This window comes from Simochromis diagramma, unplaced genomic scaffold (genome assembly GCF_900408965.1).
Source record: "Simochromis diagramma unplaced genomic scaffold, fSimDia1.1 OVJJ01000511.1, whole genome shotgun sequence".
Taxonomy (NCBI): Eukaryota; Metazoa; Chordata; class Actinopteri; order Cichliformes; family Cichlidae; genus Simochromis; species Simochromis diagramma.
Genome location: NW_024387327.1, coordinates 361,015 through 377,852, shown reverse-complemented (window position 1 = coordinate 377,852; position 16,838 = coordinate 361,015). Strand labels below are relative to the sequence as shown.

At 44.3% G+C, this 16,838-nt stretch overlaps 2 protein-coding genes across 2 annotated transcripts; both read left to right on the top strand.

Annotated features, from left to right (window-relative positions):
• Positions 1 to 1,653: 1,653 nt before the first annotated feature.
• Positions 1,654 to 10,556, top strand: LOC120717965 (acetylcholinesterase collagenic tail peptide-like). Its single transcript, XM_040006271.1, has 5 exons — positions 1,654 to 1,736; positions 9,787 to 9,899; positions 10,112 to 10,153; positions 10,249 to 10,275; positions 10,371 to 10,556. Exons 1-5 carry the CDS (start codon positions 1,661 to 1,663, stop codon positions 10,551 to 10,553), a joined length of 441 nt encoding a protein of 146 aa, XP_039862205.1. The 5' UTR covers positions 1,654 to 1,660; the 3' UTR covers positions 10,554 to 10,556.
• Positions 10,557 to 13,321: 2,765 nt separating this feature from the next.
• LOC120717979 (acetylcholinesterase collagenic tail peptide-like) lies at positions 13,322 to 15,516 on the top strand. Its single transcript, XM_040006282.1, has 3 exons — positions 13,322 to 13,388; positions 14,484 to 14,593; positions 15,156 to 15,516. The coding sequence occupies exons 2-3, from the start codon at positions 14,501 to 14,503 to the stop codon at positions 15,339 to 15,341; spliced, it is 279 nt and encodes a 92-aa protein (XP_039862216.1). The 5' UTR covers positions 13,322 to 13,388; positions 14,484 to 14,500; the 3' UTR covers positions 15,342 to 15,516.
• Positions 15,517 to 16,838: the final 1,322 nt, after the last annotated feature.

Here is a 16,838-nt window from a genome sequence, read left to right as displayed (position 1 = left end):
TGCTTTCAAAGTTTCATCCTCCACAGCATGTGTCCTGATCAGCAGGCTCCTCTTTGGCTCAGTGTTAAAGTAATTATCTGATTATTCCTGTGAAGCAGTGCCAGAAGCTGCATTGCATTTCCACAGTTGATTGAGATTAAGCCAGACTGAACGTGCAAGCATAGCAGATTGGGCTGCAGTTCTGCTGGACCATGACCAGGAAGAGATGCAGCTCCAGCAGACATCTCCAGTACAGGACTAGAGCTTTCCCAGGCACTGAGCAGGAAACAGCACTGAGGTAAGACATGCTACACTGACTATAATGCATGAACATACCTGAACTCTTATACTTAATTACATATTAGGGGAAAAGTTCTTCTCCATTATTTAATGGGTTTTATGAACAGGACAAGAACATTAATAAATTCCATTTATTAAATTAGAGTTTACAGTGGAGGGACTACGGTCCTGCATTGGAGGTCTTTCAGATTATTTAACTTCAAGTTTGTAATCTGTGTTTGGCATTGCAGCCGAGTCCAGGCTAAGAAAACTTAAGTTCCACTGTGAGCTGGAAGAGTCACAACTGCGAAGGGTGAATTATTTTAAGCGTGACGCGAACAAGTTCTAAATCTGCCTCTCGTGCACACTGTTAAATCTCCCAATTCTTTTGATCGTTGGGCTGAAGGAAGGACAATACTCGGTGTATAAATGCTCAATCAACAATCTTTTATTCCATACAATTCAACACTTTTGAGCATAAACCATCCGGATGGGAGATGAGCGCGGGAGGGTGTCCGCCTGATCTCGAAGCGTCTGAGTGTTCCTCACATTCTTATAGCTTCAGCCCCTCCTCCACCTAGTCACAAAGCCTAAACATCCACATTCTTTCTCTCTCAGTGAGCCCAAGTTATGACCTCGGCTTCCTGTGCAGTATGTTCTGTTCTTTTCTAGTCAGACAAATAAGGTGATGACTCTCTGAAAACAGTATTTCTTATAACTCAGCAGTATAATGCATCATAAACAATATCATTCATTCACAATAAATCAGCAGTCTAATGTAATGCAAATCAGTTTAATAAGTGTAATAGTTTCACCTTCTTCTAAGTCAGGAGAATAATGCAAACTAAAACTACATAATGATTTCACAATCTTTAATTAGGGGTCTAACGTGGCATAAGATAATATAATAATCTCACAACACATACACATGCACACACATGCAGACCACACACATGTGCACCTGTCTAAAGACAGATCTGACTTAAACTACAGTCATTTGATTAAATGTTTTGATCTGAAGTATAATAAATGAGGCCTCTGCTCTTTAAACTGTTGTCTCATATTAGCTCAACTTAAACAAATTATATTCATGCTATCTGTCCTAAAATATCTGATCTCAGGGCCCACACACATCCGTTGCCTGACGTTGGTGTGGATCTCCAAGCAGCTTTGCAACCCATTGAAACCAGTCTTGCTGTGTCTGAATTATTAATTACATATCTGTCATCACTGATGGTTTCATGGATCTTTCTGCTAGTCTCCTCATCAGATTTTCCACCTGATAGAAAAAGATGGTGGGTGTTGGTTCGGAAGGAGAGACATGAAGCCATATTTAAATGACCACAGAGGGAAACAGTACTTTCCTTAGTGGTCATGATTTGTGGTTGCAGGAAGTGTTGAGATGCTGACTCAGCTGATCCTAGGATGGACTGCGTTGCTAAGCAGCCTCCCGTCAGCTGCTTCCTCTATTACAACAAGTGAGTCAAACACTGGATAACAGTTAAGTCCATAAACACTAACACTTTCTTGCCTCCTAAGGTAAAGCACCCACCTCAGTGAGTTTCAGATTAAACCATTAAGATGTGATTGATACTTCAAATGGCAAGGGCCCTTCGTGGTCACACGACAAGTAGCGGATATTGGCTATTAGGTGGTGTGGTCGAACAAGGGAGGGGCCACACAGATATGACCAAGGAGGTCAACGTGATATATCTGTGCATGGAGAGAGGCTGAAAACACTTCTGTATTGAGCCTGGTGAAGGAGAGAGCTGAGTTGGGGCCGGAGAAATTAATCAAAAATATTGAAGTAACTGTCTGTTAATGAGCATTTCCCCTACCTGGCAGCTCCATCTTGAACGTCCTTTATTGAATATATCCCCTGTGAAACTTTGTACATGTCCAAACCATCTCAGCCTTGCCCCTTTGTTTCCAAACTGCTCAGGCAGAACTGTTGTGATGAACTCATTGTGGTGTGAATAAGGCATGGCGGGACCACAAATTGTAATTTTGAGCCATTTATTTACACCGGCTGCAGCACCCAAGCTGCCAGCCGCACATCGCACCACAAGACCACTCATAACCCTGCTTTTCCGTGATTTAATGCTGCGGCCGTGACCTGCAGATGCCATGCAGGTGCGTCCGCACGGCACCGCAGACCACGCCCCGCCACACTCATATTTAACCCTGTCCATCCTGCTCACTCTGAAAATCCTAACATCTTATGCTCTGCCTTCTGTACCATCTCCAAACGATACATCATAGCAGGTCTCACTAACATCTTGGACACCTCCCCTTTCACTCTTGCTGCTATTGTTCTGTCACAAATCGCCCTGACACTCATCTCCACCCACTCCACCCTACCTGCTCTCTCTTCTTGACCACTCTTGTGCACTATTGCCTTAGATGGCTGACTTCAGGTATGTAAACTCATCTATCCTTATTACCTCTCTTCCTTCCATGTTCACCTTTCCACCTGTCTCCCTCTCGTTCACACTAGAGATGGCACGATACCGCTTTTTTATGTCCGATACCGATATCATAAATTTAGATATCTGCCGATACCAATATGAAGCCGATATAGTGTGTTTTTTAATTGTTTATCCGCTGGTTTCCTCTTTCTGGTGTAAAGTGAGCCAAAAACAAACAAGAGAGACGGAGTCGCGACAGAAGAGCCGATCAGATGATCATTGATCAGTTTTATGAATGAAGTAGCAGCAGGAGAGGGAGAGAGGGAGAGAGAGAGGCAGTCGCTCCATATATCGGTTGTTAAGCTTAACGCTGGAATGCTTTACAAACATTCAGAGATGAACTTACACACTTGCTTTACTTCTCTCTGGGATCACTTTCTCCGAGATGAAATGCAGGCTCCAAATGCTCAACCCGACCGCCGACAGGTCTCGCACGCCACAGCCGCTCTATCACGTGATGCATACTGCTCAGATGTGGGTTACGCCATGTGGCAAGTTTTGTGAGGTGCTTTCGTGATATTTAATGGATCGGATTACATTTTTTATTTCTCTCTGATATCCAATCCAGTAATTTAGGTCAGTATCGGACTGATACGGAATACCGGATCGGTCCATCCCTAATTCACACATATGTATTCTGCCTCGCTTCTACTGACTTTCATTCCTCTCCACTGCATACCTCCACATCTCCAGGGTCTCTTCCACCTTCTGCCAACTCTCACTACAGATCACAATCAGAATCAGAATCAGAATACTTTATTGATCCCTGGGGGAAATTATTTTTTGTTACAGTGCTCCATTATAAACCAACATTAAGACAAGACAGACAATACGCTAACTAAGAATAGTACAATATATAGATATATATACATACATACATAAGTCACTCATAAATAAATAGCTGGAAAAGAAACATGTGTAGTTGTAGCAGTAACCAGTGTGTTAAGTGGATGCGTTGTACTGGGAGATGGCCACAGGCAGGAAAGATTTCCTGTGTCGTTCAGTGGTGCTTTTCGGTAATCTCAGTCTCTCACTGAACGAGCTCCTGTGACTGACCAGCATGTCATGGAGTGGGTGGGAGGTGTTATCCAACATTGTCTTTATCTTGGACAGCATCCGCCTCTCCGACACCACCTTGAGGGAGTCCAGCTCCATCCCCACAACATTGCTGGCCTTACGGATTAGTTTATTGAGTCTGTTGGCATCTGCGACCCTCAGCCTGCTCCCCCAGCATGCAACAGCATAGAGGATCGCACTGGCCACAACAGACTCATAGAAAATCCTCAGCATTTTCTGGCAGATGTTGAAGGACCTCAGTCGCCTCAAAAAATAGAGACGGCTCTGGCCCTTCCTGTAAAGTGCTGTGGTGTTTTTAGCCCAGTCCAGTTTATTGTCAATGTGTACTCCAAGGTATTTATAGTCCTCCACAATGTCAACACTGACCCCCTGGATTGAAACAGGGGTCAAGTGTTTCCTGGTCTTCCTGAAGTCTACGATCAGTTCCTTGGTCTTTGCCACGTTGAGCTGCAGATGATTCTGCTCACACCACGTGACAAAGGAGTCGACCACAGCCTGCCTCATCATCCCTGCTGATGCATCCAACCACCGCAGAGTCATCAGAAAATTTCTGAAGATGGCAGGTCTCTGTGCAGTGGCTGAAGTCTGTGGTGTAGAGGGTGAAGAGGAGGGGGGAGAGGACGGTCCCCTGTGGTGCCCCTGTGTTGCTGATCACCTTATCAGACACACACTGTGGGAGACGTACAGTGGGGCAAAAAAAGTATTTAGTCAGCCACCGATTGTGCAAGTCCCCCCACTTAAAATGATGACAGAGGTCAGTAATTTGCACCACAGGTACACTTCAACTGTGAGAGACAGAATGTGAAAAAAAAATCCATGAATCCACATGGTAGGATTTGTAAAGAATTTATTCGTAAATTAGGGTAGAAAATAAGTATTTGGTCACCTCAAACAAGGAAAATCTCTGGCTCTCACAGACCTGTAACGTCTTCTGTAAGAAGCTTTTCTGTCCCCCACTCGTTACCTGTATGAATGGCACCTGTTTGAACTCATCACCTGTATAAAAGACACCTGTCCACAGCCTCAAACAGTCAGACTCCAAACTCCGCCATAGCCAAGACCAAAGAGCTTTCGAAGGACACCAGGAAAAGTATTTTAGACCTGCACCAGACTGGGAAGAGTGAATCTACAATAGGCAAGCAGCTTGGTGTGAAAAAATCAACTGTGGGAGCAATCATCAGAAAATGGAAGACATACAAGACCACTGATAATCTCCCTCGATCTGGGGCTCCACGCAAGATCTCATCCCGTGGGGTCAAAATGATCATGAGAACGGTGAGCAAAGATCCCAGAACCACACGGGGGGACCTGGTGAATGACCTGCAGAGAGCTGGGACCAAAGTAACAAAGGTCACCATCAGTAACACACTACAACGGCAGGGAATCAAATCCCGCAGTGCCAGACGTGTTCCGCTGCTGAAGCCAGTGCATGTCCAGGCCCGTCTGAAGTTTGCCAGAGAGCACATGGATGATACAGCAGAGGATTGGGAGAATGTCATGTGGTCAGATGAAACCAAAGTAGAACTTTTTGGTATAAACTCAACTCGTCGTGTTTGGAGGAAGAAGAATACTGAGTTGCATCCCAAGAACACCATACCTACTGTGAAGCATGGGGGTGGAAACATCATGCTATGGGGCTGTTTTTCTGCCAAGGGGACAGGACGACTGATCCGTGTTAAGGACAGAATGAATGGGGCCATGTATCGTGAGATTTTGAGCCAAAACCTCCTTCCATCAGTGAGAACTTTGAAGATGAAACGAGGCTGGGTCTTCCAACATGACAATGATCCAAAACACACCGCCCGGGCAACAAAGGAGTGGCTCCGTAAGAAGCATTTGAAAGTCCTGGAGTGGCCTAGCCAGTCTCCAGACCTCAACCCCATAGAAAATCTGTGGCGGGAGTTGAAAGTCCGTGTTGCTCGGCGACAGCCCCAAAACATCACTGCTCTCGAGAAGATCTGCATGGAGGAATGGGCCAAAATACCAGCTACTGTGTGTGCAAACCTGGTAAAGACCTATAGTAAACGTTTGACCTCTGTTATTGCCAACAAAGGTTATGTTACAAAGTATTGAGTTGTATTTTTGTTATTGACCAAATACTTATTTTCCACCCTAATTTACGAATAAATTCTTTACAAATCCTACCATGTGAATTCATGGATTTTTTTTTCACATTCTGTCTCTCACAGTTGAAGTGTACCTCTGGTGCAAATTACTGACCTCTGTCATCATTTTAGGTGGGGGAACTTGCACAATCGGTGGCTGACTAAATACTTTTTTGCCCCACTGTACATATTATGGTCTTCCTGTCAGGTAATCAACAATCCAGGACACCAGAGAAGCATCCACCTGCATCGCTGCTAACTTATCACCCATGATGGTCGGCCTGATGGTGTTGAAAGCACTAGAAAAGTCAAAAAACATGACCCTCACAGCGCTCGCCGGCTGGTCCAGATGGGTGTAGACACGATTGAGCAGGTAGATGATGGCGTCCTCAGTTCCGAGACGAGGCTGATAAGCGAACTGAAGGGGATCCAGATGTGGTCTTACTATGGGTCGCAGCTGGTCCAGGATGAGCCTTTCCAGGGTCTTCATGATGTGGGAGGTCAGTGCCATGGGCCTGTAATCCTGGGGGCCACTGGGACGTGGCGTCTTTGGTACAGGGACGAGGCATGATGTCTTCCACATCACTGGGACCCTCTGCAGACTCAGACTCAGCATAAACAGTTTATGAAAGACTCCACACAGCTGGGGGGCACAGGTCTTGAGGACGAGGGGACTCACTCCGTCTGGTCCAGCAGACTTGCCTGAGTGAAGTCTCCTCATTTGCATCTCAACTGATTCAATTGAGTGAAGGTGCTGGGTGGGGGTGGGGGGGGGGGGGGTGTCAGGACTCTCCCAGGAGGTAACAGCGCCATGTGAAGAGAGAGGCTGGTACAGTGGTGTGGCTCTGGATTTCAGGCTGACTACAGGTGAGGTTGTGGGGGTGTGAGCAGACACTGTGGTGTCGAATCTATTGAAAAACAGATTCAACTTGTTAGCTCTATTCTCACCTCCCTCAGCTCCCCTACTGTTGGTTGGCCTGAATCCAGTGATGGTCTTCATGCCCCTCCACACCTCTTTCATGCTGTTCTGCTGGAGTTTCCACTCCAGCTTCCTCCTGTACTTGTCCTTAGCCTCTCTGATCTTGTCCTTTAGTAACACCTGGACCTTCCTCACCTCCTCTTTATTGCCCCCTCTGAAAGCCCTCTTCTTGTTGTTGAGGAGGGCTTTGATGTCCTTAGTCACCCACGGCTTGTTATTTGGGTAACAATGAACAGTCTGAGCTGGAACAATGGAGTCGGTGCAGAAAGTTATGTAGTCTGTGATACACTCAGTAAGCCCATTGATGTCCTCGGCGTGAGGCTCACAGAGTGTCTCCCAGTTGGTCACCTCAAAACAGCCCTGTAGTTCCGCTATTGCCTCCTCTGACCACCTCCTAACAGTCCTGGTGGTCACAGGTTCCCTCCTCACAATTGGCACATAGCGCGGGGGTGAGGTGAATCAGGTTATGATCTGACCTACCAAGTGGGGGGAGGGAGGAGGAGCTGTATGCATCCTTGACGTTAGCATACAGTAAGTCTAAAATTTTCTCTCCCCTGGTCGGACAGTCCACATATTGTTTGAATGTTGTTAGTGTATTGTCCAGTGATACATGGTTGAAGTCACCCGAGATCACAATAAAGGCACTCGGGTGCTGAGTCTGTAACCGAGCTATGGCAGAGTGGAAAGTGTCACATGCAGCTGTGGGGTTAGCAGAGGGAGGAACATAAACAGCCACCAAGATGATGTGAGAGAATTCCCTGGGTAAATAATACGGCCCGAGTCCAACAGCACACAGTTCAATGTCCGGGCAACAAATCTTTTCTTTGATTGTTATGTTGGCAGGGTTACATCACTGGTTGTTAACTAAAACAGCAAGCCCACCTCCTTTCTGCTTACCGCTAGCGATGCTGTCCCTGTCCGCCCGAACAGTGTGGAAGCCTTCCACGGAAGCATTCTCATCGGGAATGTCCTGGTGCATCCATGATTCGGTGAAACACATCAGGCTACACTCTTGGTATTCCCTCTGACTCCGTACCAGTGCTGAGAGCTCGTCGATTTTATTTGCCAACGATCGCACATTTCCCATCACGATAGACGGCAGACACGGTTTATAGCTCCTCCTCGCTTCGAGCCTCCGCTGTCTCACCGTCTCCTTCTTTCTTCTCTTCTGTCCTTGACCTCTGCATCCCCGATGTGTTTTCCTCCAAATATCAGCTGGTACTTCTGCGGGCCTGGCCAGCGAGCCGGCCGGCATCAGGGCGATCAGCTGATCTCTGGAGTAAACAGTCTGTGCGTGTAGGAGATGTGCCGCGGTCCCGTTCCTTGATAAAAGTAACAGTTCCACGGCCACCAGAAGAACAAAAACTCTCTCAATCCACATGATTGAGTAAGAGATAATAAACGGATGAAAATACAAGTCAAAAAAAAAAAGAATACGTAAGAAAAAAGAGCTAAACTAAGAGAAAAGCAGGAGCGACTGTAACAGGCTGTACGCTATTGGCGCATGCGCACTATAACAATGTCATCACATCCACAGAGACTCCTGCATGACCTCATCTGTCAACCTGTCCCCAAACAAGAAGGGGCTAAGAGCTGATCCCTGATATAATCCCACCCCTACCATGAATTTATCTGTAACTCCTACCGTATACCTCACCACTATCTCGCTGTCCTTGTACATGTCCTGTCCTGTGTCCTGTGTGTGTCTCACATACTCTGAGTTCCTCATGCAGCACCTCAGTTCCTCTCTTGGCTCTTGGCTCTCTCTCTCTATTATCTGTGTTCTTGAGAGCCACAAAGAGTCAGTGAGACTCTTTCTGACCTTCTCCATTCTTCTCCATCAACACTCTCAAAGCAAACATCACATAGAGCTCTTTGTTGATAGGGAGCCACACTGCTGCTCACTGATTGTCACCTCTCTTCTCAGCCTAGCTTCCACAACACTTTACTTTATCTTCATAGTATGGGTCATTAACTTTATCCCTGTGTAGTTACTAGAGCTCTGCATATCACCCTTGCTCTTGAACATCAGTTCCAGTGCCTTGATGCATGCTCAGTCATCCAGGTAAGTAAACCCCAAAAGTTGATTGTGTTCATCTGGATGCAGCGTTTCCAGTGGGACAAATGTTTCGTCACTCATCCAAGTGACTCCTTCAGTCTCAGCTGACTGACATTACATTTTAATAATCAACGAATTGGCCTCCCAGCCCATTGTTCATTCAGTACTGCTGGTTTCAGTCATTATGCAAATGTACTGTTTATAAGATTGGGGAAACCTGCAGTCAGCTGAGACTGAAGACGTCTCTTGGATGAGTGCCGTGTTTCTCTCACTGAAAACGTCCAGATGAAAAGAATCAACGTTTTGGGATCAGTACCAGTACATTTCTTTTCCATTCCTCGGGCATGACGACTGTGGTGAACAGTCTGGTTAAACAGCCTAAAAGGTCTGCTGCCCTCTCTCCTAGAAATCTGCCAGCCACCTTTCCACTCTTCATTCTCTTCACAGCGGCTCACACTTGTGCAGAGGAAGTGTGGGCCGCTATGAAGAGAATAAAGAGTGGAAAGGTGGTTGGTGACTGCACATGCAGCAGCATGACTGCTGTGCAGACAAGTCAGACAGTGAAATATACAAATCAAGAATCAATGCCCCTCAATATTTAATGTCTGAGCCACAGAGCCTTGATCATAGGATCACTCTGGATAACATGATGTCATGGATGGTACGTAAAATCAAAACACAAGATGTGATTTGTTTTAGAAAGTGTTTTTCACTTCACATACTGCCTAAAACCGTCACTATGTCATGATTATAGATCTGATTGATCTCAGTGCCCTCCTTTCCCAGAATGCACAGGGAACACAGTAATTAACATGATTTTTGTACTCTCTGCCTGTGCAGGATTCCCATCCAGCAGAGGCAGCAGGTGGTCAGTTTCAAAATGTGAAGTCTTCATCACTCCTCCTCTTCCACCACCTATGTTTCCTCCAATCAAATGGAAAGCAGAGCTAATGGTGATGATCTCCCTCCTCTCTGTTACCCACAAATTAGCTTTGTTTTAAAATTATTCCTTCAAGACTTTTTTCAGGAATAAATGTTTCAAACCCTTTAGCCTTTAGCCCAACCTGTAGCACCCACATTGATTCATTCAAAGAAAGAAAAGGTGTGAGAATTGAAGCATGATATAAAACAACTAATTTTTTGTAATTTCTCTGTAACTCTCCAGGTTGACATAACAGAACACATCACAGGACCTAAAGGAGAAAAAGTATGCAGGGACCATCTTTTTACATATTTAATTCCCCCCCCCCCCCCCCCCCCCCCGTATGTACTGTTACGGTAATGGTACTGTTACTGTTGCAGGGCTGTAGGGGAGCCAGAGGATCGAAGGTACAGTGTAAGACAGTTATCCCATTTTTTCAGGCTCATAAATACTGCATGTAAGAAGTCATGAAAGCAAAAGCTAACTGGTGAGTGTATTTCAGGGTCAGCTTGGTGTGTTAGGTCCAGAGGGAGAAGGTGGAATGCAAGGAGCCATGGGACAGCCAGGTCAAAAGGTTATACAAAGTCCATCCATACAGACATACACCACAACACTGACTGCATGGTCACTACATGGTCAAGGAAAGACTTGCTCTGATCAAATAAAAACAGAAATTACTATTTAATTTAAGAGCTAAAAAGAACTAAAATGAAGAGAAAAGAAGAATTTCTGGTTTCTTCCTGTTAAAAGGGAGTTTTTCCTTCCCACTGTTGCCAAAGCGCTTGCTCACAGGGGGTCATATGATTGTCGGGTTTTCTCTGTATGTATTATTGTAGGGTCAATATAAAACGTCTTGAGGTAACTGTAGTTGTGATTTGGCGCTGTAACGAAAACTGAACTAAAATGTCAGGAGTGTAAAAGTAATGGATAAAGAGACCTAACATGTAAAATAGAGAATTGCAGAGAATTGAAACAGTGGTGAAAAAATGAAAAAGAAACTCTTTGTGTAACACAAAGTTCATGTTTTCAGTAATGCGACTGTGTGACTAAGAACTCTGAGGTGTGCATTTATGCAATAATAAAGTCATATCCTGTATTTGTAAAGCTATGACTAATAAACGGGTAAACAGCCTGTATTTGTATAGTGCTTTACTAGTCCCTAAGGACCCCAAAGCGCTTTACACATCCAGTCATCCACCCATTCACACACACATTCACACACTGGTGATGGCAAGCTACATTGTAGCCACAGCCACCCTGGGGCGCACTGATAGAGGCGAGGCTGCTACTTACATATTTACATAAAGGACAATGGTTACTATAAACAGAGTGCTGTACAGTTATTAAATTAAATAAAAATAACTACAGATAAGAGGCAAACCAGGTTGTAGTGTGAATCGGTTGATTAAATTATTGCAGTTACAGCGCAGATGGACTGACAATGACAATTGCCCCAATACAATTCCCACTGCACCCTGCACGTGACACTGAGGCACTTCAGGGATTTTTTCTTTGGCCCAAGGTCCCTGATGAAAATAAAAAGCTTCATTTACAGACATACAGGGTGGGTGCATTTGTTCTTGGTTTGCTGTTGGCTGCCAGGGTTGATTTTGTTATTAATCATGGTTGTAATGCTTGTGCTACCTGTTATTTCTTGTGCACACCAAGGTCTTTCAATAAGTATAAAAGACTCATCTTATACAGTTTAGGTCATTGTGACACAAGACCCACACACACACGGGTTATGCTTAGTGTCTTTTTATTTTGGAAATAATCTGCGGTTTTTGGCACCCACCTTGGACGCAGCCACTCCGTCTCTCTGCCAGCATCATCTGCTCCATCTCACTGTGGGCACACAAAAAGACATCTCCCTCATTAACACTGTCCCGTACACCTGTTGCCTCTCCTCCTCCGTGCCGCCCAGAGTTCACTGTGTCACCCCTTCTCTGCAGCAGGCCAGCAAACCACGCCCCCGCCACAGTCATCCTTTAAAAAAGGGCAAAGTTTCATGTTTTTACAGGAAACACCGAGCATAGAAAACATATCACTAACTAGATTTCTCAGGTGTATCAGTCGCCTTTCCATCCAAAGCCAGATAGGTTTTAAGAATATTAGATGTGATAGACATCATCAATGTTTCATTTATTAAAACAATGTATAACTCTAAATGTTTACACTGAAAATATGAGCTGATATGAGTCAATGTTTCCACAGGGAGAGAAGGGAGACAGAGGCTGGAGGGGCCTGTATGGAGATATAGGAACTCCTGGGATGATGAAGGTACATTAAAGGCCAGTAGCCATAGTATATACTACCTGATTTAGGACACATCCCATAAACTACATTAAAGACTGTGCTGAATAGATGAGTTCGTCCTGCCCACATGCAGACATATATGTTATTCACACTCATCCCGACTCCTGTCTGGAAACCAAACAGCAGTTTCCCATTTGTATTTTGTTTTAATACTACTGATACTAAGCTCCTTTGTGTGTTTATGTAGGGCAATAAGGGGCAAAGCGGATTCAGTGTAAGTGTTTTTTCTTTTTTTACTGTTATACATTTATACATATGTTCCGATGACACTTGCTATTTTTATTGTTCAGGGTGATAAAGGTGTCAAAGGAAAAACAGGCCTGGAGGGAGTGAAGGTGAAGAAATCAAAAGAAGAAAAAACATTGCTCCTGTTAGACATTATGTGACTGCGTTGGCTGATGAATCTGTGCGTCTCTGCAGGGGGAGCGTGGCATCCCTGGAAACCCAGGACAGAAGGTGAAGAACTGGCTGAGACACATTCAGTGAACATCTCTGGCTGTGCAGTATGTTAAGGCCATTCTGTTGTGCTGGTGCAGGGAGACCCAGGCCAATGGGGCGCTGCAGGGAAAAGGGGGCAGGAGGGATCCAGAGGAAAGCCTGGGGACAGGGGGAGCACGGTAGGCACGAAGAATGAAACACAGAGTGTGTGCATGGTGGGAAACCCTGCAAGGGGTTGGCAGTGCTAGAGTCGGAAGTATGACACACAAGTGTATGTGTGCGCGCGTGTGTGTGCGTGTGATATTGTTCCCATTGCATTCATGCCTTTTTGTTTAAAGAGCTGCCTGTTGAAACAAAAGCTAGCTGTGAGGTAGGCGTCTACTAAACGTCTACTAACCGTGAAGTTTTGTACCGACTTCAGCCTTTGACACACACACCTACTGTTTATATGAATTCTAGATCTGAAAAACTGCTTAGTAGATTCATATATTTAAAAAGGCACCTATTTTCTAAATATCATTTTGTTGATGTGGAACTTCTTACCTCACACTGTCCACAGACATTTGCTGCTTGGTTACCTTTAATAGGATATAGCTGAATGTAAGAAGTTTGTACCTCAGTTTGTCTGCTGCATGCAAACCAAATGAATGGAGTGATCACTGTGTGCAGGGGCCGAAGGGATCTCGTGGGCCCAAAGGGTTTCAAGGTCATCTTGGTCATGCAGGGCGTCATGGTCAGACTGGAGAACCTGGACTTCCTGGACAAGGTTTGTGACAACATGTGTATCAGTTTTGATCTACTTTATAGTGCATGTAAATATATAGTCATGATATTGGTACAGAAGATGAAGATTTATAAAGTTGTATTTAAATTTCATTTCACCAGAGAAGTCTGATTGAGGTTAGGAACTTCTTTTTAGACAGTGACAGCATCAGGGAGGCATGAAACTGCTAAAGAAACTATGTTCTGTAATGTAATTATTTATATTACAGAGAATACTCCCATCTACATCTCTACACGGTATAAAAATGTATATAATTACTTTTTGTTTCTTTGATCACGCCTTATTGTGTGACATTGTTTTTTCCAGATGTTTGCACAACCACTAAAGCCACAAGAACCATTTAATGCTGCAGGTTTATATAACCTGTAATAATCCTTTCATGCAGCGTAATAATCGGTATAAAACCACACTTTAGTTCACACTTCATTTCATCACTGTTTACATGTTTAAACAAAAACTTCCTGGAGCGTCTGCAGTTTATCCAAAACACTGCAGCAAGGCGAACCATCGAAGTATTCACACACGTGACACCGCTGCTGATACAGCTGCACTGGCTCCCCATAGAGTCCATTTCAAGATTCTGGTTCTGACCTTTAGAGCTCTTCATGGACAAGCACCAGCTTACATCATTAAACATCTGCAGCCCTGTGTCCCCAGCAGCTCCCTGAGGTCATGTGATCAGGGCCTACTTGTTATTCAGCGTACAAGGCTGAGAACTGAGGGAGACAGAGCTTTGGCCCCTGTGGCTCCCAGACTGTGGAACTCTCTCCCACTGAGCGTAAGATGTGTGGACTTGGTAGTTTCTTTTTAGAACTGCATTTTGTCTGTTTCTGTTTTATACTTTGTCATCCTTGTGTCAAGCACTTTTTGATCTTTTATCTAGAAAGGTGCTATATAAATAAAGTTTTACTTACTTACACATTATGTAATAGGGCAATGTCGTTCAGGCCAACGACGCAAGCATGGAGCAGTCATAAATACCCAGAAAGGATAAAGCTGTGACCTGATGGCCTTGTTGAAACAACTTAAAATATAAACTTGTTGGCAGAAAGCTGATTATGCCTTGTGTTTTCCTAGTGTATATCCTACCAGGCATGGAGGGAGAAACAGGAAACCCAGGTCCTCCAGCCACATGCAACTGTTCACAGGTTCAGAGCCCACAACGATTGGTGGACAGCGTGCACACGGTCAGTGTCACACTCTGGTTAAACTGTTTACTCTGCTGGGGAGTAATCTTTACGCCATCTCACTCCAGTGCATTTTTTAAAGCAAGAATTTTGTTTTATTGGATCTGAAAGAGTGTGGAGCAGCACACCCACAGTAACACAGACAAATGGACCAGAATTCACACATGCTAGCTTACCATGGACCTTCTATAAAATGTGATTCTAGCTATGATGACCCAGCAGCTCTGGATTCCTCATTTTGAAACCACTGCCACCAGTAAGCTTTAAACAAGTCACAGAATAGTTCTGCATGCCATGAGGTTCATGTGCTTGTTCAGTTACATGTTCAGTTAGGCTGTAATCGAATTTCTAATTTGTAAACAAAGCAATTCTTGCATGACTGCTCGTGTTGTGACAGCTGTCAATCAAAGCGGCAGTAATCCTTGGTCCAAACACAGGAGGTATAAATGTTTTCACCCCACGTGCAGTTGTCATGACGAGGAAAACAGCTGGAGACCTGGACTTTGTACCGTTGTGGAAACAAATCCTTTTGACCTCAGCAGGCTCATGTGTCACTCTGCAGGTGTTTGTTGCGGATGGAGAGAAAGCGATGAGAAGGCTGCGCGTGGAGAATGTGATGGTGCTTCGCACGGACAAAAAGGCTCTGTACATCTACACTGAGTCTCAGTGGATCAACGTATTGGTAACACACAGCAACAATCGAATGGAAACACAAGATCCAACACACAATACACTGTCTGATGTTTAATGAAGAGTCTCTGTGTTGCTCTCTGTCCACACAAACACACGATTTGAGTGTTTCTTCTTCCACATACTGAAGCTTTAAATTATTATTGGTTATGATAATGATTATTCTTTTTTTTTTTATTTTGGCAACAAGCACAAATCGGTGTAGCCCATATATCAACAGCTACGCAGCTCGAAGTGGGGGGCAGGCTTTATTAACAGTCACAGTGTCTTCTTTTCTGTGTGTTTTCATCTTTGCATGGAGCAGCAGGATCCCTGACACTGACGGCATACTGAAGCTGAACCAGACCTCCAACCTCAGCTGTCCATTAGCAGCGTCTGACCAGCTCCTCTAACATTTACAAGCATTCCCTTGGATTTGTGTGACCACTCTAATATGACCTATAAATATCCTTTTGTGAAAACTCGAGCTGAAAGGTTTTTTCCACCAAGTTGGTGTTGTGGCCTGATGAGTGAGGGAAGGATCATCAGCGTTGTCTAATTGTCCATCACAGACTGTTGGTCACTGAACATCCTCGGGATCACCCCTGCAGCAGTTCTAACTTTAGTAATCACCATCATTTACAAAGTTTACATGTTATATTTGATAAGATCCGACAACTGAAAGCATAACGTCATCAGGACTGTACTGTGTGACTCTCCTGAGGTCACAGAGTAAGGAGGCTCATTTCCTCACAGACACAAACAGAAGTCACTTAAAATAATGTTCCTGTATCATTTACCTTTCCAGACCTGGAAGCTATGCCTGTCTTTTGTCTCAACTGATGATTTATGCATGCATCATTAAAAAGCACTTAAACAAGTCTTCATCATAACACACCAAAAGGAAAGTGTTTCTTTCTTGTGATGCTGCAGTGATCCACCTCCTACAAAGAGGTCAATAAAAACAAATACTTTGTCTTACCTTGTTGTGAACATGCTTGTTTGTTTGCTGCGATTAACAACCTGCTCTGCCACCTGAGCTGCAGCCACACCTACATACATAGCCTTCCAATTTTCAAAACAGTTGTCAAACTTATGATTGTCATATTGAGGTGAGATTTGTAAAACTAACCTGGTTACACTCTCTTAACAAGGAAATGTCCATATAACTGCAAAACATGGAAATAGTTTCTTTTGCTTGCCTGTCTTCAGCTCTCTTTGCTGGCTTCTAATGGACCACATCCCCACAGTGTTTCTGTCAGTAACATGACTGAGCATACACAGTTTCTCAGAGAGAAAGATTGGCAGAGGTTCACCAAGCTGCAAAAAACTGTCTACATCATCAAACACCAGGCGACGGCTGTTCTCAGATGTTAAAGACGGGTGGGTCCTACACTATGCTGAACACGGCTCTCCTCAATGTTTTGTGTTGGTGCCATCAAATTCAAAAGGAACTTATGGGCTCAAATTGTGGTCATAAATATTTTGTACTTGTAAATCAGTTTTGTATGTGTAAAAAGATTTGTGTGTGGACTTAGCCAAAAAATATGTGTGAAACTGCACTCTAGTTTCAAGT